The sequence below is a fragment of the Sphaeramia orbicularis genome, chromosome 5 (assembly GCF_902148855.1).
Source record: "Sphaeramia orbicularis chromosome 5, fSphaOr1.1, whole genome shotgun sequence".
NCBI lineage: Eukaryota > Metazoa > Chordata > Actinopteri > Kurtiformes > Apogonidae > Sphaeramia > Sphaeramia orbicularis.
Genome location: NC_043961.1, coordinates 13,258,957 through 13,282,852, shown reverse-complemented (window position 1 = coordinate 13,282,852; position 23,896 = coordinate 13,258,957). Strand labels below are relative to the sequence as shown.

Below are 23,896 nucleotides of genomic sequence, written 5' to 3'. Positions count from 1 at the left end.
ACATAAAGCAAGAGAAGCTTTTTTACTCTTTATGTTATGTTATTTGTATATTTGGATACGTAATTTGTATTAATTTATTCTTGCATTCAATGGACTGAAAACTAGCTAAGGCTACAGCAGCTGCTGATTATGCAGAAGATTTGCAGATAAATAATGTCAGAGCAATACCTTATCTTAATAAACAACTTGCATAAACACTGCATCCATAAGGGCCATCATTGTTGTTTCCCAGGCTACATGACATCAGAGCTCGGAACTGGGAGTACATCGATCTAGTACGAGTTCACAGGTGGGAAGTCACAGGTTTGACTGACATTCCAGTGCATTTTTAGAACGTGGGATAAACACGAATTACGGGTGGCCTAGAACACAGCATTCATTTCTAAGAAAAAACAAGGCTTACGCTGTCCGACAGCAAAGGTACTTTCCCAAAATCCCCCAGTCCTCTGCTATATATAAATCTAGCCACAAAAATTATTAGACAATTGATATGAACTCAATTTGAGCTACATCAACCTGATAGTGGCAGAATAATGGTCAGAGAACCTATTTTTCCCCACAAAACCAGCTGTTGGTCACTGACACTCTACAACCAAGCTAAATGGCAAGATAAGATAGCTTAAATTTACATAAATATACTCAAACTAAGAAGTAAAACAGCATAAAACACATCAGAACGTGGCACTTCTGGATTTAACACTACAACTTCACCGAGGTATTACAGACTTTAAAAATGTTTCCACAAAATGTCACGTTGGTTGAGTTTATTGTGAACATGTTATTTAACCTTCTCAACCTCATAACAAACTAAATCCTCTGCATCTGCTACCTCTAATGTCATCCACAGTGTCCACAGTCTGAAACCTGCCAGAAACAATGATTTGTACAAGTGTTTGTGCAGGTCTGTAGTTGTTTTTGTGCAGAGATATTTCATAAAACATGAACAGATCTGTTGTTTGACAAATAAAAAAAAATATCTGTCCATAAATCTATGGTTGGAGAATCAAATCATTTGTTGTTAAATGTGTTAAAGTCAGACTAAAACATTACATTTATGCAGTTTTGAATTGAATGTGATCGACAGTTTGCATCAGTTTGGTTCCAGGCTGAGCAGGTTTCCGATGCAAAACAAATGAATTTCACATAAATAACGCTAATAATGAAAAACGTACCATTTCGAGCCTCTGGAAAGACTATTTACTTGATGTAAAAGCCACATATTGGAAAAACATATTGTTTACTAAGCCTGCACCTGTGACAAAATGCATCTACTGTCGCGGCATGAAAGCCCTGTCAACATGTCACTGCTGAACAGTAATAGCTTTGTCACTTCACAACCACATAACGTCGATGCCACAGAAATTCATTTCAGCCTCTAGAAGAACAAAAATGGGACCAATGTTCCTGTATCTCACCGACATGTTCAACCAAGAATCAATAACAAGTTGAATTTGTGAGGTTGTCAGGTTGTGTTCTATGTTAGAGTTCTGTGGTCTTGGTGCAGATCAGTCTCCCAATAGAAGTGGGTGGTACTTTCACTGGAGGAGAACTCAACTAATTCAGTGAAAGTCCATATAAGACTTCTATCAGTGATCAATAGGAACTACATTAATATCTGTAACCATTTATATGGTATAAGTCATCAAAATATGGACCATTATAAGCAGGGGCGCCGCAACCAATTGTGGACCCCATGAAAGCTAAACGTTGTGGTCCCTTTCATAAAATTCAGTATCTTGCCGATCTGTCAGAGCAGGGGGGGTCCACACATAACATCACTTGTGCTAGAAACTGAAACTTAACATGCTCTGAACATCCGATTCCCGACTTCTATGTCTCTCTTATACAGTCGATCTTACAGGACATTTTCACAACTTCTAGCCTGTTTCCACTGGACCTCCTCCTCTGCTCTGTGGGTCCCCCATGAATGCTGGACCCCATGAATTTGTCATGTTTACCCCCCCCTTATCGGCGCCCCAGATTATAAGTAAAGGCAAAGTTTTAATACTTCAAAAATTTTTCCAAAATCAAAATTTCTCAAAACCGTCAACAACATTTGTAGACCTTGTCCCAAGAAGACACATGAATATTTTTTGAAATGAATCCCACCAGTAGTTCTGGAGAATAAGACTGTTGAAATCTAGACATTGCTGACCTTGAGTTAGCCCTTCAAGGCCCATAAAGGTCAAAGGTCATGGACCCAAATGATAGCCCACATATGACTTCCTATCAGTGCTCAGTAGTTACTATATTAATATCTCCAACCATTTACATGTTATAAACCACAGGTGTCAAACATGCAGCCTGGGGGCCAAATCCGGCCCGCCAAAGGGTCCAGTCCGGCCCTTGGGATGAATTTGTGAAATGCAAAAATTACACTAAGATGTTAACAATCCTTTTAGTTCAGGTTCCACATTCAGACCAATTCAATCTCAAGTGGGCAGGACCAGTAAAACACTATCATAATAACATATAAATAATGACAACTCCAAATTTTTCTCTTTGTAAATGCAAATATTTTCTTGTATTTATACAAAAACAAAGTATAATTTCGCAAAAAATGTGAATAACCTGAACAAATATGAACAACCTGAAATGTCTTAAGAGAAGCACAATTTTAACAAGATTCTGTCTGTTACTAAATGTTTTGTATATTTTTAATATTATAATATACATGTGTAAATGATAAACTGAGGAAGAATATTGTTAAAACTACACTTATTTTTTCAGTTTGTTAATGTTACCCACATTGTTTGAAAGGATAGTTTGTAGATGTAAACTTTTTCCTAATGTAAATTAACTTTTTTCGCTCATAAACATAGAGAAAAGTTTGTAGTTGACGTTATTTATATATTATTATGTTATTATTTTACTGGTTCAGCCCACTGCAGATCAAATTTAGATGAATGTGGCCCCTGAACGAAAATGAGTTTGACACCCCTCAAAATATGACCACTATAAGTAAAGGCATATAGTCAAAAATTGAAAAATCAAAATTTTCTCAAAACTGTGAACAAACTTTGAAGACTTTGCCTCAAGGAAGCTATATAAAAAAAATTTGAAATGAATCCAACCAGTAGTTTCATCAGAGATGTTTGAAGAAATTGCAAACAAAGATGATGATGAAGATGAAGACAGTGACAACGGATCGGTCGGTGAGCTAAAACGAGGCCTGTATACACATTTATCCTTCTGGCATGTAAACAAAGAAGGATAAAGAACAGAGTTAAGGAATTTTCTTCAACTGGTGGCACTTATGTTTTGTTGAATACCGCCTCCAGACACAGACAGTTCCTCGTGGGTTTGACTTTTATGCTCAAATGCAACAAGGTTCTTCATCTGATGCAGAAATGATTCTCTCTCTGTGGAAGCAACGCTGCAGTTGAGCTCAAATACACTCAGCAGGGCACAGTAGGGAAACATTTGTACAATAGGAGACCCCGAGGCTAAGGCCAACATCATGTGCTTGTCCTCCACACACACAATCTGCATGGGGCTGGATCTAATAAAACACTCAATGTAAATGTTGTCGTAGCCGCGGGGAGAGACGACTGGCACACACAAAAGCCGAACAGGCAATCTTTTGTTTCACACATGTAACGTTTTTTTGGGATATGAGGCTGCACAATTCAGAGAGGCTGGGATTTTCCCCCTGAGCCCGGAGGAAGTAGAAAAATGTCGTTGAGAAGAGTGAAATTTGACAGGTGGGTTCACGTCTTCAAGCATGACACTTCGTTTTCTGCATGGCTGAGGGACAATGATGAACCGCAGATTAGGATGAATGAGAAGGTGCTGCGAAATCTGTCCGCCACGCTTCAAAGCCTGATGTTCCGTCAAGGTTGTTGAACACACATTTCCATTTTCCCTCAGAAATGCAATCCATATCTCCTACACGAGCGGAATTATACCGCACTTAGTCATGCAAAATAATCGCCCTTGAAATTATTTCAGCATGAAATTGGAGGAACAAAACAAAAACACAAGTGGGTCGGTTGCTCTGCGAGGTTTGCACATGTGATGTTTTGCACCGTGGCACCGTTTCCCCTCACATCTGGAAGCAGTCAAAGAGCACAAGAAGAGGTACACTGAAAAGAAAAGGACTGAATTTATTAGCGGCTGCAGAGCGAGAGTCTACAAAGCAACACAGACACAGACGGCGCTTTTAAATCACACAACAAAAGGAGTGAGCGGCACCTTTAGGAGATAATGTCAAAGAGAAATTAACTAGTAAAATATGAAAAGGCAGAAATGGAACCAAATGGAACGTAATGAAAGCTTTTTAATTAAACAGCATATGACTTGGCTAAATGTTGGGTCCTTTGCTCTTGTTTTAATTAAACTTTTTTTTTTATCTTTCCTTCTTTTCTGGAGCTGAAGGACAAAGATATGTCGTCAAAGGATTAAGAAAATTGATTAGTACCTCCACGCTGTAAACCTTAAAGAGGCTAAATGTAGTAATTCTACTTTCAAGTATTAAAAAATTACCTAAAATTATTAACCTTCCGGTATCTGGGTGAGCATATTACGCACACCTTATACTTCATGTTATAAAAGATCAGATTTTTTTCCCAATTTGTATTAGTTGTTCATTTTTGCATGATTTTTTAAAATTCTGATAAAGCCACTATAATTAGCACATTGTAAATCATGGAAAATTACTACACTATCATCCGTATACCAAGTGAGTAAAAAATGCACACTGACAGATTTTAGCCTTTAACATTTGACTTTGCACAAAAACTAATAATGCATGTTAACCAATGTTGCTATTAATCATTGACATATGCCAGGCTGCAAAAAATAAAAAAAAAAAAAAAATTTTAAAAAGCAATCCAATTTTTATGTAGTATATTCTAAAAAAAAAAAAAAAAAAAAAAAAAAGGTTTTTTTGTGTTTTTGCATCAAAAAATATGGTTTGTGTTGGCGAAATTGTGGGGCTCACTTTGGGTAACCATACCCACACATTCTGGACATGTCCTAATATCAGACTTTTCCGGAAAGATATATTTGTCACAGTGAACACAGATTTCAACCAAACATTTTCCAAAGAATTAAAGTTTGCTGTTTTAAGTGTAATTCCAGAAAGTTTAGAGAGAAATAACAGAAAATACAAAAAAAAAAAAAAAACAGCAGCCATTAAATGCCTCACTATCATGTGGTTGAAACCTGAACCTCCCACATGTAACATTTGAATTGAGAAAGTGAGGGAAATCAAACAGATGGAGCAAATTACTTATGCACCTAGAATTCTAAGTATTTTTTTTTACAAAGTAACATAAGAATAGACCCAAGTAGAATTTTAAAAAATGGCCAAAATATGAAAAGGCGCAAATGTACAGTATTCAGTGTATTAACAATAGAGCCTGACTGATACAGGATTTTGGGGGCTGATATTGATACCGATATTGAGGGCTAAACAAAGCCAATACAGAATTTTTGGGGCTGATGCCGATACTGATATTGGGGGCTAAAGAAAGCCGATATCCGATATATTGGCCAATATATGAAATAACCACACTGATATACACAGGATAGCGGCCCATGACTGTGGGAGGGGAATAGGATAATGGTCTATGACAAAGTGAAACTGAACACGCTTTACTATTCCTCTAACTCTCCGAGCAGCACAGACACAAAGGAGCAGACCAACAGAATCTCTGCGAAGCAAAAAAGTTAATACATCGGTTACATATTGACCGATGTTGATTAATCGGTGATACGCTATAATCGGTTGGGCTCTAATTAACAGTATCTATGAACAATATTAACAGTATGTATTACCCATGAAAACAGTTGTGTGCATCTATGAAACAGTTATGTATACCAATGAACCAAGTCTATTTAAAAATAGTGCATTTATATTTGACAAATACTGACCCTTGTGAGGACAAAGCAGGTTCAGATAATGAATGAATGAATGAATGAATGAATATTGCATTGTTACTGGAGAACAGAACATTAGAAGTGCATTGACCCGTGGGGATCCACAGGTTCTAGATGTGGTAGTTTTTATGCTGTTGTGTATTCTTGCATGCTGTACCGCATTTGTCCAGCTGTCACCGCCAAAGCGTTCTGGCCATAGCAACATGATTCTAAGGCTATTGTATTCTAAAATTACTAATATCTCCCAAAATATTGGTCCTATCAACTTGCCATTTTCGCTAGTCTGTTCCTTGACGAAAAATACATAAGTATGACAAACTGCAGCAGTCAGCTCTGTCTGGATTTTGTGTGAATCCCCAGACACACACATATGCACACAGAGGCCACTTGGCTTTTATAATGTAGACACATAATTTCACATTATAGAAATATTGCACATTATAGGAAGTGATTTGGAGGATACATTTCTCCATGAACTTGGTTTCTAAGAGTTCAAGCAGTCATGTGATTTACATTAAACCTCTCAGCAGCAAAGAGAAAATGAAAGAGAAATAAAAAGACGTTGCACTGAGGGTTGTTTTTTGTTTTTTTCATGTGACACATTTGGATGATCTAGACTTTGAAGTGAAAGGTGTTAGTCATGTAAAATATTTAAGGTAGTACATCAATTGGACTCAATAGAGCTGTTCTGTGTGTTTTTTTGCACTGAAAATAGCTTCTGTTCTACAAAATGGAAAAGTCACCTTCACCGTTAATCTAAAATTAGAAATCTTCGTCAAACATTGGGAAAATTATGTGAAACAATACATGCCAAATGTTAGCTTGGTGATATAAAATGAGACTATTCGATTTAATATGTCCTTTTTTACTTTTTATTTTCATTCTGTATTAATATTGCTCGTAATCTTTCTTTTCTATTGAATATTATACAAAGCTAGACATGTCCATACTGTTCTCTCTGGATGTTTAAAAAAATAAATAAATGAAAAAAATCACTTCTAATTCCTAAGAAAGTGGGAGAGACCACCAGAAATGCATTAACCTCACTGAAGTTTGTTTTGATGGAGAATGTTTTTTTTTTTTTAATATGTACACTGTGAGGAATATGTAACAGATTAATGTGACTGGAAGATGTTGTGTCTCATGCTTCAATAAAAACAAAAGAAAATAAAAAAAGAAAAAAGCTTCTGTTCTACTTGATAAAAGACAATGCAGTATTCATCATTCAGTATCTGAGACCGGTGTTAGCAGGGAAATGAAATCCACCAAACATACAGAGGTAAATGTGGTCCAGGTCTACTTCTACTTTCCTTGCACTGGCTCCCTGATCGGTTTAGAATCGCTTATAAGGTTTTTCCCGATCACTTTTTACAACTGAGCTGACCTTTGACCTTAAATCCTCAGATCGGTTCTATAGACAACCTCAGCTTTGGAAAGATCACTGTTTTATTTTATCCTTTTATTCCATTGTTTTTATTGCCTTATGTGCTTCACAGAACACAATGTTTTCCTGACTCTCATCTTTTTGCTTTATTGCTTTTACTTTATGAAGTGATATTGTATTTTATCAACTTTTATTTACTCTCCAACTGTTTTTTATTACTATTGGTTTTATTGCTTTTTCTTTTGCGGTGTGACATTGTCTTTTCTTTGTTTTACCGTCTTCATTCTCTTTATGTACCAAATCGTTATTTTGACGTTCCTTTATCTAAATAGTATTGTGCGTCTTTCTTACTTTTATTTATCTTTTATTTTTATTATGTATTATTATACCAGGATTTTGCTTCAGTACATCCTGAAAACTCCATCTTATCCTCACATAGAGCGTCAGGTACCAACAATAGACACTTCATCAATAGCAATAATGAATATGCAAATTTCCGTCGCTGCCCCCAGGCTCCTGAACATCACACATCATATCTATTAAAATAACAATGAGATGAGCTGTAAGTGACATGAAAGCAGCATCTTATCAGAACAAATGCACATTGGCAGCAGACTGAATAAATGTGATTTTAAATAGTACAGTCACACATTAGCCACTGGTCTTTCGCTACACATTTTGTTTACTTGTGTACCTTGATAAATAAAGGTTAAATTCAAGGTTTTTTCTTATGTTTAAGTCTTTGGTGCAGTGCCCAAGCTATTTTGGTCAAATTAATTTAAAATCAATAATGGGAGCATTAAAACTATGTAATTAATCTAGAGGTTGAGGGTGGAATTCTTTAGTAAAATTTATTTTTAAGCTTTTTGGATGTTATTTCCTTTAGATTTTCCATAGTTGCATACTCAGAAATGGTAATACTGTAACAAAGGTGCAAACGTTTATGTAATTTATACTCTATTCTTTGGTTTTCTTGCAGGACCACCTTAACCCATATGGACCCAGTGTGGCATTTGTGGCAGTTCCCAAATAAATTTTTCTCTATATGTAACCGTCCTTAAGTGGTTTATCCCCATTTATTGTAACATTATCTTCTTTATTTTTTGTTTTCTTTTTCAATGAAAATCAGGTATCATTTAATTTCCTAATCATATAGATGTTCATAGTAAAGTTGAGGATTATTCTATCAAAAACAGAGAAAACTGAAGAACTAGTGACTCTTTCAGCAAAATCTATCATTATCTGAACATAAACCAAGTGTGTCCATCCACTGTTGTTTATCCAATTCCATGGGTTTTACTGGTGAATCAATGTTGTAGAAGATGATGGTGTTTCCATGTTCACTTCAGAGCCTCTGAACGTCCAAATGAGTCATATCTGATGACCATGAAAAGATGATGAACTGTATTTTATTCCAATTATTTATATGGATTAGTGGATCAATAGGGTTTAAACAGTTTATATCAGTAGATGAGTTTGGTAGATGGTAGATGTTTGGGTTTTTATGGATTAAACCACCTACGCATTTGTGCATCTTTGTTTTCCACAACTTGGGGAAAACACATGAACCGTGACCCCACCTAATTCCACAGAAAACCTTGAGAAAACCCTGAAAATAAATGCTTAAAAAGGTTTACTTTTCTCCTGGTTTTTACAAAAAATCAGTAATTATATATGATCCATAATTATCGATATTGTATTTGATTATAAAAACATGTTTCAGGCATTGCTCACGCCTTCTAATGAGGTCCTTATTATTGCATCTCTGTGACTTACGAATTCTAACATGACAGCTTTGAAAGCAGTTGAGTAGATGCTAATTGGTGAATGCAAATGAGAAGCAGAACTTGTCATGTAAGCGCCATCCATGGACATGCATCAAAGCATCCGTCACGACTGGTTTCCATGCAAGTCTGCACATTAATACAGAACGCTGCAGTTTGACGTCCATCAGTATGACAGAATATGCAACTGTAATTACCAGCAGTTTTACTGAAAACCAGCCATTAACACATACATTCTCCACATCAGTTCTTTCCCCTTCATTTTGGCTGCATAGTTAACATGGGATATGATTATAATCCTTAGATTTTGTAGTTACAGTCCAAATTCTGAGCCAACCTTAAAATTGCGTGGTGTTGTACTGTTAAAAAAAACTATTTCAATTAATGTTCAAGATACTTTCACTGGAATTAAATGGTCCCAAATTCTCAGTTTGTCAAAATAAGTGTTGGAAAACCCAAAAATATTCAATTACAGCAGATGTTTGTAGAATGACCGTGCACATCATAAGAAGTCCCATTATTTGCTTCGTTGTGTCACAAATCACGTAATACTTCGCTTCATTTGGGCAGCACTTTACAATATTCCAGACGATGGCAGGAAATGTAACATAAATGCAACACAAACAAAAATGACGGACAGTGAACATGACATTTCTACATGTATACAAAAATCATAGAAATCTGAAGTCACAGTTTTGACATATATTCTCTCATTTTGCTGAATTCGCTAGGTGTTAGATAAACTATCATAACAATTTGTGATAATTACCATTTTCTTCTCACATACTTGTTAAAATTTCTCAAATATGATGCACTTTTGGTAAATATGATCCAGGGATGTCCCGATCCGATGTATAGATTGGTACTGGCTGCCTATCGGGTATTTTTTAGAAAACCGGTTTGGATTTACTCACGAGATCAGGCCGATCTGGGCGCGGTTCTAAGGGGGGGGCAAGAGGGGGCAATGTCCTCTTCAACAAAGATTCTGCTCCCACAAATTAAAATTTCTGAAGGTAGGAAAAACAAAAATGAGCTGCACAACTGCGGGATACTTAGAGGAATTAGTAAAGTGTCTTAAGTTTGGCTTTTACTTTGTACAGTCGTACGATCTGCTTATACTCATTGTGAGGTACTACAGCACGGAACGCACCCCTCGTGTAATCACTGGACGGACCTGTCCATAAATGCCCTATAGCAGGGGTAGCAAACATACGGCCCACTGGCCCACCAAAGGTTCTAATTTGTCCCACAGCATGAATTTGGAAAGTGCAAAAATTATACAAAAGTTAAGAGTCAAAGGTGTCATAGTTGTTTTATGGCGCGTTTCCACTACGTGGAACCAGCTCGACTCAGCTCGGTATTCCTGCAGACCGTTTCCATTACAAGATACTACCGACTTAACGGTACCTGGACGTCATAGCGATGCGGCGCGTTACTTCTGTGTCGTCTGTTCAGAGAGTTGCTGATGAACTTGCTCGTTGCGTGTTGTCTCGTCTGAATTTTTACATTGGCCACCAAAGACTGAACCTCCTCAACCGACCATGGTGTAGTTTTGGGCTGTTATCATGTAGATTGACGTACCGCTGTATTTACTGTCCACTTCCGGATCTGTTTTTGTAAAACGGCGGGTCACAGAGACAACTGTCTGACCAATCAGTGGTCTGCAGTGTTTACACATCACGTTTTAGTGTCTAGTTCCCAGTCCCGGAACCTCGGTGGAGGTGATACCAAAAAAGTAGTACTGGGTGCCAGATTCCAGGTCCTATTTCGTAATGGAAATGCAAAAAGGCTGAGCCAAGTCCATTCGAGTTGAGCCAATACCACGCAGTGGAAACGGGACATTAGTTCCAAAATAAGCTCCAAACTTAAATCAACATTTCATTGTAAAAAGCATCGGATCGCTATCGGCAAAACTAGTAACTTTTAAAAAATCGTATTGGAAGCAAGAGATCCAGATCGGGACATCACTAATATGATCAGGATGAAACCACGTCCAACTCATTGGAGCCAGAAACAACTACATTTCACTAGTAACATCAAAATGAATTTTTCTGTGCATGTAATGTTTCTTAAGTGATTTATCACCATTATATTATTCTTTGTTTTGCATTTTTCAGTGAAAATTAATTTATTGATCCAACCCTGGTCCTGGAGAGCCACGATCCAGCATGTATTAGATGTGTCCCTCTTCCAACACACCTGATTCAAATGATAAGCCTATCATCAAGCTCTGTAGAAACCTGATAATGACCGTCGGGTGTGCTGGAAGAGGGAAACATCTAAAACATGCAGGATAGTGGCTCTGGAGGACCAGGGTTGACCAACACTGATGTAGATGTTCATAAAAGCTCACAGTAAATTCAAAGGTTATTTTATCAAAACAGAGAAAACTGAAAAATAGTGACTTTTTTCCAGCAAAATATATCATTTACTGAACATAAACTCAGTGTCTCCACCCACTGTCACTGATCCAACTCCATGAGTTTTACTGGTGAATCTGTGTTGTAGAAGATGACGGTGTTTCCACGTTCACTATGGAGCCTCTGAACGTCCAAATGGGTCATATCTGATGACCATGAAAAGACGACAAACTGCATTTTACACCAATTATTTTACATGTATTGATAGGTTTTAAAGATATTAATCATCTTAGATCAGTGGATGCTTTTGGTCTGTGAGGGTTAACTTGAAATGAAAGAAGATATTGGCCTTTGTGTGTGCTCATTTTTATATCTATTCATGCACTGAATTTACAGAAAAAGTGCCATATCAAGTGTCCTACAGAAGCCACAGCACATGTTGGTAATTATTCTTGGCTTCTTCTGCCCCTAATGCTGATAAATGGACTGGTTATTAGCTGCAAGATCATGGTTTCTACAAAAAGGTCAATGCCTTCCAGTAAAACTCGGATTTATTTGGCCTGATGCGTCACTTTCAAATCCTGCTTTGTAAAAACCCTGTCCAAGTCCTCATCTCCTTCTCAATTCTCCCTCCACGCCCTTTACGACTCATTATTGAGTCATTAAAAAGCGACTGAGACGATCCAACAGACGGATGTAACGGCCTCAGATGATGAGCCTCTCCAAATTCTTCAGGCTACTCATGCAAGTGGAGAGATTTCAAAGTATTCCTAGTGTTCAGTCATGCACGATGACATTTTTATAGTTGCACATAACACCGCCGTGCAGGAGGAACACTGTTAAAATATACTTGAAATGACACGGTGAGGGATTAACACAGTTCCAATCCTGTAGACACAGGCCTTAAGTCAGCACAATAAAGCAGATTGAAATGTAACATCAACAATAAGCTGCATTAGACGTAACGTACTTAACATAGCAGCAGCATCTCTGTGAAGGACAATTAGAATACAAGTGAAAATCCCACATTTTCTGATACTTAAGCCTGAATCTGAAGATTATGCTTATTCAAAATTCATCTGGTTTGGGGTATTTTTAACCACGTGATTAATTTTACCGGAGCATAAAACATATTTTTCCCTCGGGTATCAGTGTGTTATGGAAGTTATTTCTTTTGTCAGGCAGATTTTCCAAAAAATATTAAATAAAAGCAGCAATTAAGGATAATTTCAGAATCTTAAAGGAGTGATATTTAGTTTTTTTATGGAATTATGCATTTTAAAACATTTCCCTGTGGTCTACATAAACTGTAAATGCTATGCTTGGGTCTGAATTCTTCATTAATTCAACTCCACAGGTCCATCTTCAACCCTATTTCTGAGTAACGACACAAGAAAGGTCGTTTTGAGCACTGGCCCTTTAAATACAAATGAGCCACTTCAGGCCCCACCCCCTCTGGGTTGTTGGCTGTGCTGCTCTGTCCCGTTCAGCCAACAACTGAACATTTCAGGTAATGGGCTCCAAGTTTGAACATATTTTCAGTTTTTACTACAACCGCTGCTGCTGACAAACAATTATGTCGTACTCGGAGAAATGTTTGTCGGAAGTCTTGACCTTATATGCGCAAATATTGTGACGTAACTAGTTATAGACGCAACAAATTAAGCAGGAACTGAAACAAGTTGTAGAAATCCACTCGATTTTTGCCAGAATGAATATAAAGATAGCTTTGCAGCACCTGGAGGGTTCAAATTCAAACTTTTGGAACTATTAGGGTCCAAATACACAAATAAATGAACCAAAGACTAATAAAAGTGGGTTTAGCAAAATATGACCCCTTTAAATAAGATTATAAAATACAGTAAAGTGTTGTACACGCATGAGGATTTTGTAAATATGAAGAGATTTGTTATCTGTTACAGACCCTATACATGAAGATAAAAAATACGGTGTGGTATGATCTGATAATCTCAACATAACACACCACACACATAACGATTCTGTCCCACCACCGATCTAGAATCTAGTCTTCCAAGCCAGAAATCTCGCTTATTAAACGTGCTCTAACAAAAACAAAGAAGTAACACAGCAACAACCAGAAAACACAACACGCAACATGGAAGAGGACATACGAGAGGAGGGAATGATGGTGTTCTTGGGACTATTTTTGACGGAAAAATCCTGAATTTCTGAGGTCCACCGAACTTTATGTTTCAGGTCGGCCATGCATGTTTTTTTATCTACGCCTGCTTCCTTGTTCCTCAGTCAGCTCGCCTCTTGATCGACTACATTCCATTCTACATCACAATTCACAGAGTCATGACTTGGGAGTCGTCCCCCCCCCACACACACACACACACACACACAAAGACTTTTGGTCGTAAATATCGAACAAGTTTAATATTTACGATTGTTGGCCCCGACCCGTTTTGGAGCCGATTATTGGGACAAATTCCCTCTTAACACACCTCAGACCACGGGATAATTTTATAGGATAATCGTAGAAGACATAAAATAATGTGGCGTTGGGAAGGGGGAAAATCCAGACAAAAACAGGCTGATTATCTTTATATGTATACCCCGCTTTACGCTTTATATAACGGTCCTTGTAATAAAAAGAGTTAACAGGTACTAATGCCCTTGTTAAGAGTTTATAGACTCCTTAAGTAGTTTATAAAAACCTTAGGACATTGTTAAGATTTCATTATAATAGCGTCACAAGGACATTCATTGAATCGAAGTAGCTTATTATAGAACTTTTTTTTTTTAAACCAATTGTTAAATTAATTGCATTTTATGTGATACATGTTGTATGTTACATAAATGTATCTTTTTTGGAGGTGCACCCAAATTTCATTGTATGGAAATACAATGACGATAAAGTCTTATCTGTGCTTTGTTGTTGCTTTATTGCATTTATTAGCAGTTAAAGGTGGTTTTTTTGGTCAATCTAAAGTAAGAAAAACGGCATATTTAGGTTAATGAACCCTCTATTAAATGGACTGTACATATATGAAATGATACTACCAACCCTGCAATAACAACTTATCCACTTTTCACCGCTCCAACAGGACGACATGAAGTCAAGGTTGATAAAATGTGAATGAAAAATGTTGCAGAAGACGACGATGTTTCCACATTGACTACGGAGCCTCTGAACGTCCAAAAGGGTCATATCTGATGACTGTGAAAAGACGACAAACTGTAATTTACACCAATTATTCGTGGGATTAATGGTTGAAACATTTTATATCAGTAGATGCTAAAGCAGATGATTAATAAAGCTGAAAACGCACAGTCCACACACCGCCTTTGACCTCCGATTACAGCCCCCATTCACCATTTTTACACAATAAAACGCCAAATTTGCTATAAATGACTAAATATATCTGGCTCAAATTAGCAGCTGCATCCCCTCCTCCCCCAGGCTATTGTAAACGCCTGGTGTTTGGGCTGACAGCTGGAGGTCTTCTCTCTATTTTTGGCCTCAGGAAGTAGTGTGATGTGTCAGAAAGGAAATGATATGACTAGGAAAAACAGGGATGTTTGTCTATTAGGCATGCTGCACAGGAAATCGGGCCACCGCTCAGATTTACAGATGAATGGGGTGTGTCAAACCAGAATCAAAAAAGAAAAAACAAAACGCCTGACAGGCTGAGTAAATGATTCCTCTTCTTTTAATCCATCACAATCATATTCCGTCGCCTAAATGTGCAGCTTCGTCGGCTTTGATTCTCTTTAGCTGAAGTTTTTTCCGAGGCTTTGGACGGCTCTGTATTCCCCCTAATCGTAACAGTCAGTCTAGTCCATTTTCCAAACCTGTTACTGTGTTTTTTCAGCCACCGGTGACCCTTTCCACCCCATCTCCCTTATCAGCGCCGAGCACACATGGAGGAGTGTAGTTTCTGGGGACGACGTAAAGGTCCTTTCTCAATGCAACGCCTTGATGGCTTTTATCTACCCAACACTGTCCCCAACCTCCTCCAGTCTAGCTCTCGCAGCAGAATACATATTATTGGCCGCCGCTGGCAGAAGCGGGTATCTCCGCACGCCACATCGTGACCATTGTGGCATCGCTGACGCTCAAAAACCAAAGAGGAAGGGAAGGGATGTAGAGCTGGAATTAGACAGCAAAAAAAATCCTTGGAACAGAAATAGCAACTCCTGTCTTTTTTTTTTTTTTGTTTCAATCTTGGAGTTTGCAATGGGGTGTTCAGATCATCTATCTGCCAGGCTCTGGTAGTTGCTTTTAATCTTGTCTTCAGATGAAAACCCAGCTTTTTCACTCCCACATACACTGTTTTTGAGGAGCTTCTGTTTTCTGTCATTACCACTGAAACTACTCACCAGGCAAAGCACAAAAAAAAAAAAAAAAAATCACCTTCTTAACCCCAATTTATACCTTTCAAGGTGACCTCTTACCCCTTTTACATAAAGACCGAAAAGGATCAATAAAACAGCAAAAGGTCAAATAATCACACTTTACAGGTCAGGTAATGATTTATGGTTGTGTTGTGCTATTGTGTGATATCCTCCCTTGCAAAATACTAGCAACATTTCCCCCTCCCTTAATCACATTAGTCATGCTCTCTGCTCACATTTCAAGCTGATTACTATTTTTTTTTTTAACAGAACAGACTGACTCACAGGCCAATAAACGGCAGGAAATAATGGACATAAAATGCAGTCAGCAGATCCACATATGCATGTCAGAATCCCCTGACACATCAGTCTATTGTGAAGCCAGCGTCCTTGAGCACAATGTGGTGAAAGCTGCTTGATGGAGGGAGCTTGTCTACTTCACTGTTTAACTTTCAAACGACAGGAAAAGATGAGACTCAGCTGCAGAGATTGGGGATTTTTTTTTTTTTTTTTTGCAAGAGCATGCATGGAATAAAGTGAGGATAGGGGGGGAGGGGGTGGGTGGTGGTGGTGGATCATCGACATTGCATGAAAAACAAACTCCCCTCACCTCTTTGCATTCCCCCCGGCCCCTCTATTGACTGATTTCGCCTCTTTTCGTCCCTGGAGAGTCTCTTCCGGGCGATTTCCGGACGATTTCCTTGCAAACTTTGCTGCAACATTGCGTCCGAGGTCGGATGGCGACGGGGAAGAGTTGGCGTTCTCCTCCGCCTCCTCCTCTACAACTTCTTTCAGCAGCGGATCGTCGGCGGTGTTGCCCCCCAAAAAGTATAAAAGTAGAAAAACTCCGAAGCACACGGCGATCGCAACTACTTTGCAGTGGATCCGCATGGTGGGGGCGACTTGTTGCGGGTGGACGAGGCCGAGCACAGAGCGCTCATGTCTGCGACGGAGGGACGGGAGCCCGGCCTGACGTGTTCTTACCGCTCCCCGCTCGCATTTTTCTGCAGATGATGATGATGATGATGGAGAGCGGAGAGGAGACTTCACCGTCCATGGAGGATTACACACCGAGGAGGAGGGGCCTCCGCCGGCGGACCGTAATGGATGGAATAGGGCGGCACTGCGACTCAGCGGAACCCGGAGGAGACGCGTGGAGCTGGGGGTGCAATAGGCAGCATCTAGGGCACAGGTGTCAAACACGCGGCCCGGGGGCCAAATCCGGCCCGCCAAAGGGTCCAATCTGGCCCCTGGGATGAATTTGTGAAATGGTAAAAAATTACACTTAAGATATAAACAATCAAGGATGTTCAATCTAAAGTGTTTATGTTTACACATTTGGCAGACGCTTTTTTCCAAAGCGACTTACAGGGGAAAACCAATTAAATCACTCAATCAATCAAATTTTATTTATATAGCGCCTTATCACAAAAAAAATTATCTCTTGACATTTTATATATAGAGTTGGTCAAAACCAGACTCGAAGTCAATTTACAGAAACCCAACAGAATCAAGAATCAGAATAAAGTGGGCGAGACCAGTAAAATTCTATCATAATAACCTTTAAATAATGGAGAAAAAAAAAAAAAAAGCAAATTTTTTTTCTTTTTGTTTTAGTGTTAAAAAAGTAAAATTACACAAAAATGTTTACATTTGCAGACTTTTCACATTTTCACAAAAAATATCAACAACCTGAAATGTCTGAAGAGAAGTATGTAGTATTTTAACAACATTCTGTCTATTATCAAATGTTCTGTGTACAGTCTACTCTCGTTAAACCGCCCACCGTTATACTGCCATTTTCGCTCACCGCCAACCAAAACCATTGCACAAAAATCCCCAATGCATTATTCCATTAGCTACCGCCATTTCCGCCTATCGCCATCCGCCAGCCCAGTTCCATGCACAAACAACACTTATACCATTGATTTCCCGACCGTTATACCACCAGCGTGATTGCCATCGAGTACACATACATTTTAACAATGCACTGAAACAAACGCGCCAGACGCTGATCGCGACAAGCTACGAGTAGGTCTACGGAACGGCCACCGTTCATTTATCGCAGAACACTCAGTAGGTCAGGATGTCGGGAAGAGGACGTGGGATTAAGCCAAAGCCTCAAGATGATGGGGTGTCATTTCCCGACACGGTATAATAATGCTTAAAATGTTTCCCCACTTTAAATGATCCCTTACAACATAACAGAATCAAGATTTATTTAGAAACGCAATTAGAACGGGTTAACGGAGGCAGCATAGACACCATATAGTAAAGACATGCACATTATGGACGCAACCCGTTGTAACGCCATTTTCGCTATACCGCCAATTTGGCCGTGAACGGAAGTTGGCGGTATAACGAGAGTAGATTGTATTTGTAGATCCACTGTGATCTATATGTTGTGATGCACATGTATAAATGATAAACTGAGGTGTAGCACTGTTAAAATTACACTTATTTTTCTTAAGAATTTTCAAGTTGTTTGTATTTGTTCATGTTATGTTCAAGTACAGTTCGTAGATGTAAACATTTTAACCATGGAATTTTACTTTTTTTACTCAAAAACATTGAGAAAACTTTGGAGTTGATAGTATTTATCAGTTCTTATCCTATTATTTACATTATTTTACTGGTTTGGCCCACTTTATTTCATATTAGGCTGTATGTGGCCCCTGAACTATAATGAGTTTGACACCCCTGATCTAGGGGGTAGAGGAATAATATACAGGGGTTACATTCAGCTGCACATGACATTAACCCTTTCATGCATAGTGGTCAGTACAGTGGACAGTTATTCTACAGCTGTTCTCTTGTATATTCATTAATTTTGTTGTTTTAGTTCCATATCAGCCAAAACAGAGGACACTTAAGTATCATCCCAAACACTGCAATTCATATCATTACTGTAATTTTGCTGTTCTTGATAAACCTGATCTGCACTAACATGTTTGAGAGTAAAGCAATTGTTAATTGTTATTAGAGTGTAATTAATAGTTTTCTTGAACAAAAAGGTTTTTTTGTTTTTTTTGGGGTTTTTTTTTGCATATTATCTCCATGAAATGAGTAACAACTAGTTATAGAGTATGTTAAAATGTGAGATAAAAGCATTAGCGGCATTAAAAATGTTTTTATTTCATAGTTTTCACACAGTATATCACTTTCTGATGATGGGTTTTAAATACATGTTTCTTTGCTTCAAAAATTAAACGCATGGTGTCCAACTGTGGACATTTTTGTAACTTTGTGAAAAAAAAAAAATCAATTGCATAGTTTTTTTTCATGCCTAAAAGAGGAAACAAACAAAAAAAAAAAATCACTCAAGAAAAAAATATTGACTTAGGTTCTCATAATTCATGCATGAAGGGTTAAAGGAGTGTTTTTTTTTTTTTTTTTTTAAAACGGAATTATGCATTTTAACCCATAAAGAGTGCTACGTCTGTGACAGTAAAATACTTTTTTTCTCTATATTTAACCTTTCTGAAGTGATTTATCACCATTGATTGCTGTATTATCTTCTGTATCTTGTGTTTTTCAGTAAAAATCTGATATTTTCCTATATTTAATTTCCTGATCATGTTCATTAAAGCTCGGATTAAAGTTGAGGGTTATTAGGCTATTTAAAAAAAACAGAGAAAACTGAAGAAAAAGTGACTTTTTCAGTGAAATATATCATTAACTGAACCTAAACCCATTGCGTCCATTCACTGTCAATGATACAATTCCATGAGTTTTACTGGAGAATCAATGTTGTAGAAGATGACGATGTTTCCATGGTAACTGCATAACTATACAGTGACGATAAAGTCTCATATTTTTTACATGTACTTTTTTTGTTGATTTATTGCTGTGTTTTTCAACCTTGGGGTCAGGACCCCATGTGGGGTCACCTGGAATTCAAATGGGGTCACCTGAAATTTCTAGTAATTGATAAAAAAAAAAAAAATACTAATGAAAAATACATGGTGAGTTGACAAAGACAATCACAATCCATAAAAGACATGACAAACTGTGAAGCTGAAACTGAAGCACTGTGGTTCTGTTTATCTGTCAAATGTTCATTGTGGTCGGTTTCAGATGCTGCAGCTCTTTCATAATTCATAGTTTGAGTTCTTGTTTGTTCAGTATTAATTGTCAGCCTTGTAAATCCAAGATGGACTGACTGTACATGTCCTGACCAAGGAAAATAAAATTCTCCCTTTGTGCAGTAATCTACACCTGGCTTTTCTGCCTCCATCCATAATAATATACATTATATTGACTAAATGTCCTCTAAAATTAATGTTTATTTGTAACATAGTATAGCAAACTATTACATGATCAAAAACAAATTAATTTTAGCAAAAAAAAAAAAAAGGCTTGTGATACGTAACTTTTACATAATATGGATATTTTCACCCTAGAATTTGACACTGGCTGAAATACTACTACGACTGCTACTACTACTGCTGCTACTGATAATACTACTGCAACTACAGCTACAAATAATAATAATAATAATAATAATAATAATAATAATAATAAAGTGAACAAAGAAAATACCTCACAATTTTACTTCAGTAAATATACTTGAATATTCCAGTGCAGCCCAGATTGCAAAATCATTATGGCTTAAATCTGGCCCAAAACTGGCATGCCATTTTGGCAGAGTTCTGGGTGGATGTATGGGCCCTAAATGGCCCAAAATAGGCAAGCCAAAATCAAACCAGAAGGAAGCCAAAATTCACCCAAAACTAATTGCGGACTTCCAAAATATAGCCATAATTGTCCCAGAAAGGCCCCAAATCCCCATAATCCAGCCAAAAAATAGCCAAAACTGACCCAAAAGGAGGCCAAAATTCACACAAAATTTGTGTTGATCATGCTTTTAAAATGAAGTGGGGTTTTCTTCTGGGTAGAAATTCCCACTCTTTTGCGCGGTGTTTTGGCTTTACAGAAATATGCCAAAACACAACCAAAACACATCCATATATGGAATAAGATGTTGCCGCTCTTTAGTCAATCTTCTGGTTTGCCATAAACATGCCATACCATCCCTATACTGGATCCCACTCTTTGCCCAGTCTTTTGGTTAACCAGACATATGCCAGAACTCAGCCATATATTGCTGGTGCCTCCATATCTATCATGGATAACCTTGATCACACCACAGTTAAGCCTAAAGGTTTACATAATGCCAAAAGAAAGACAAAAATTCCAAATGTATGCCATAATACGGCCAAAATATTTGCTATCTGGGAGGAGTTACCATTATTAACAGTTAATACCATAAGTCTACTCAAATATGTACCAAAATGTATATTCCTAAACCTTTCCATGCCACAAATAATTTCAACAAGTCAAATAGAATTCTGTAACAAAATGTGGATAATGCATACCTTTATTTTGCTGTAACCTCTTCCAAAATATTTTACTGATACACAAATACCTTTTTTAAAAGAAGAAATACACTAATTTTACATTGTGGAATCAGTGAAACTACTGTTAAGTTCCCAGTTATAATTGTATAATGATAAAATTATGTGCAATGATGAAATAATAGTATCATAACAAAATATTGAAATCATATTACATCATATATTTGAAAAAAAAAAAAGAAAAATACGAATAATTGTATCTTGATATCTTCCTTAAACCCATCTCCATCCTGACAGTGAGTTTTTAACACTGTATTTGTGAGTTCGTTCATTGATAAATCATTCTTGTTTCTTGACTTTTTATTATTGCTTAATTTATCCTTACATTATTTACTGCAATACTGTTTGGGCGGCAACCTGTCCCACGTATCTCAATGAGATTCTTTTAATTCAAAAGAAATTTTTAAGAATGACCAGTTTTTCTAAGAGACTCGACTCATCTGTTCCTCTTTTCAAAAAATTCAATCTTCTCTCAGTTTTTGATGTGAACGTTTACCAGACCTGTGTCTTCATGTACAAATATGTTCACTTAACTCATATTCTTCCTAAAGTTTTTCACAATTTCTTTATGTTGTCTTCTGTTATTCACAACTTTCCGACACGATTTTCAAGCAAATTTTATCTTCCGTACTGCCGAACTTCAGTCTGTCAGTATTCTCTGAAATATGGTGGACCAAATGTGTGGAATAATCTAAGACCTGAACTTCAATCAACATCTACTTTATCATTGTTTAAAAAGCATCTGAAAAGGACTTTCATTCATGAAAAAAATGTAAGGCTGTGTATCATTTGATTTGTATTTGATGATTTTTAATGTGGATCACACTTTTATTGTTTTTACTTTAATTTATTTCAGTTATATTGTTTTTTTTTTGTTGTTGTTGTTGTTTTTTTGTTGTTTTTTTGTTTTGTGTATTCATTTCGGGGGAGGTATTCATATAAGCCTTCTTTTTGGCTTCTAACCTCTCCTGCACAATTTTGTTACTTGTTTGAATGTTGTTTTTTTCTATTGCTGTTTTTATTTTGTGCATGTAAATTAAATTAAATTAAATTATTTTCGTTGCTCGTTTATACTAAATATTACGGTAGAACATGGACGCGACATCAGAGAGCCTTGACTGAACCTCTGTGTGGGAAACTCACTGTTTTCTGCTGAGAGTAGCATCCTGTGTTCCCGTTAACTTTATTTACACGCCCTGTGTTTCAGCTTCTGTCCCTGCAGATGCTTCAGAACCACTTTCTCTGCCGTAAATCTGATTAAAGTGTCGTCAGTTAGCAGCGGTGCTTAAGCTAGCGGTGCTATGCTACGTTAGCTTACACACGAGGAGCTCATGTGTTAGCATCGTTTACAAACTGAAAACAGACTAACTGTGAGGAAAACCTGCTCCGGGACAGCCTGACAGGTTAGTAAAGGGTGTAAATCGCTGGTAAATAAAAGCCCCGGTGTCTTAACGGGGTGTATGTTCTTACATTTGGGATGATAGAGTCTGCCTGAAGCGATAAAAAAAAAAAAAAAAAACGATTTCCACAACTTTTGTGTAAGCACGCGCAACTTTTCGGTCTTACGTTAGCTTCGATAGAGAAGAAAAACTGTAATAATAATGAGGATATTTTGGAAATAGCTGCTTTTTGGTGGTAGACGGTAATATAGCAGACGATAATGACAGTACATTGTGGTGATTAGGTGAAATGTTGTAGTAAAATAAACGAAAACTTTCTGATAATGTGCAAATTGAGTCTCGTATGGATAAGTCTTGACCAAAGCTAATGCTAAATATCTGGTTTCATTGAGTAGATTCACTCAGAAACAACTGAATCTATCCTGACAGTAGCTTTTTCCTACGGTTCATCCTGTCAGTACACATGTGAGCTGCTGCAGCTGCTGTTTCTGGACACATGTGATCCACAGCAACATTAAATGAGTCGACCACAAGGTGGCGCGGTGTAGTCAGCTGGGCTGTGATTTATGTCCACAATCCAACAGTCTGCTCTGGAATGCACTTCTAATCATTGTGTATCCTTCATGCGGTTGAATTCACAGGTTTGTCATAGATTCACATTCACAATGATAACTCCGGCCTTTGACCTGAGTCAGGATTCAGAGTTCCTGATCCTCAGCATCCGGGTCCCTTACACCAGAACATCAGAGTTTGACCTTTACATCGACGGAACAGACTTCAAGTTCTTTGCCAAACCATATTTTCTCAAGTAAGTTTGGCACTAAAAAGTTGTGCATGTGCTGAAATATGACAACATCATAGCAGAAGCTTCATGGTCTTGCTCTTATTATTTTCAGATTAACTCTTCCTGGAAGAATAGTAGAGGATGGAAGAGAAAAGGCCACATTTGACATTGATAAAGGTAAGTCACATCATTAAACGCAGGGGTGCTGAAGTCATTTTAGTTCAGGGGCCACATACAGTCCAATATGATCTCAAGTGGGCTGGAGCAGTAAAATAATAACACAGGGTTTATGCGGGTCATTAAAAAGCATTAAAAGTCATTAAATAGATTTTGTGAAAGTTAAGGCCTTAAATGGCATTAAAAAGCATTAAATATGATGTCCAGAGGTATTAAAAAATTAAATACACTTGATGGGGGAAAAAAAAGCATTGTTAATCATGATTTATTTTGATTATATAAACATTTAATAATTTTGATTGGAAGTATGGTGTGATGACTGACAGGCGGAACCCTTTAATTGGC

At 37.5% G+C, this 23,896-nt stretch overlaps 2 protein-coding genes across 3 annotated transcripts in view; one reads left to right on the top strand and one right to left on the bottom strand.

Annotated features, from left to right (window-relative positions):
- The window catches only part of gxylt2 (glucoside xylosyltransferase 2), a 58,083-nt gene extending 41,239 nt beyond the window's left edge, over nt 1–16,844 (bottom strand). The window contains exon 1 of the mRNA XM_030135490.1: nt 16,384–16,844. Coding sequence (XP_029991350.1) covers nt 16,384–16,664 — 281 coding nt within the window. The 5' untranslated portion in view covers nt 16,665–16,844. The remainder of the gene's footprint in view (nt 1–16,383) is intronic.
- Nucleotides 16,845–22,286: 5,442 nt separating this feature from the next.
- The window catches only part of shq1 (SHQ1, H/ACA ribonucleoprotein assembly factor), a 67,266-nt gene continuing 65,656 nt past the window's right edge, over nt 22,287–23,896 (top strand). For both annotated transcript variants that reach the window (XR_003935517.1, XM_030135489.1), the window contains exons 1-3: nt 22,287–22,593; nt 23,232–23,398; nt 23,487–23,551. Coding sequence is in view for 1 of the 2 variants with exons in the window: in XM_030135489.1 (XP_029991349.1) it covers nt 23,256–23,398; nt 23,487–23,551 (208 nt within the window). In the remaining variant the exon portion in view is untranslated. The remainder of the gene's footprint in view (nt 22,594–23,231; nt 23,399–23,486; nt 23,552–23,896) is intronic.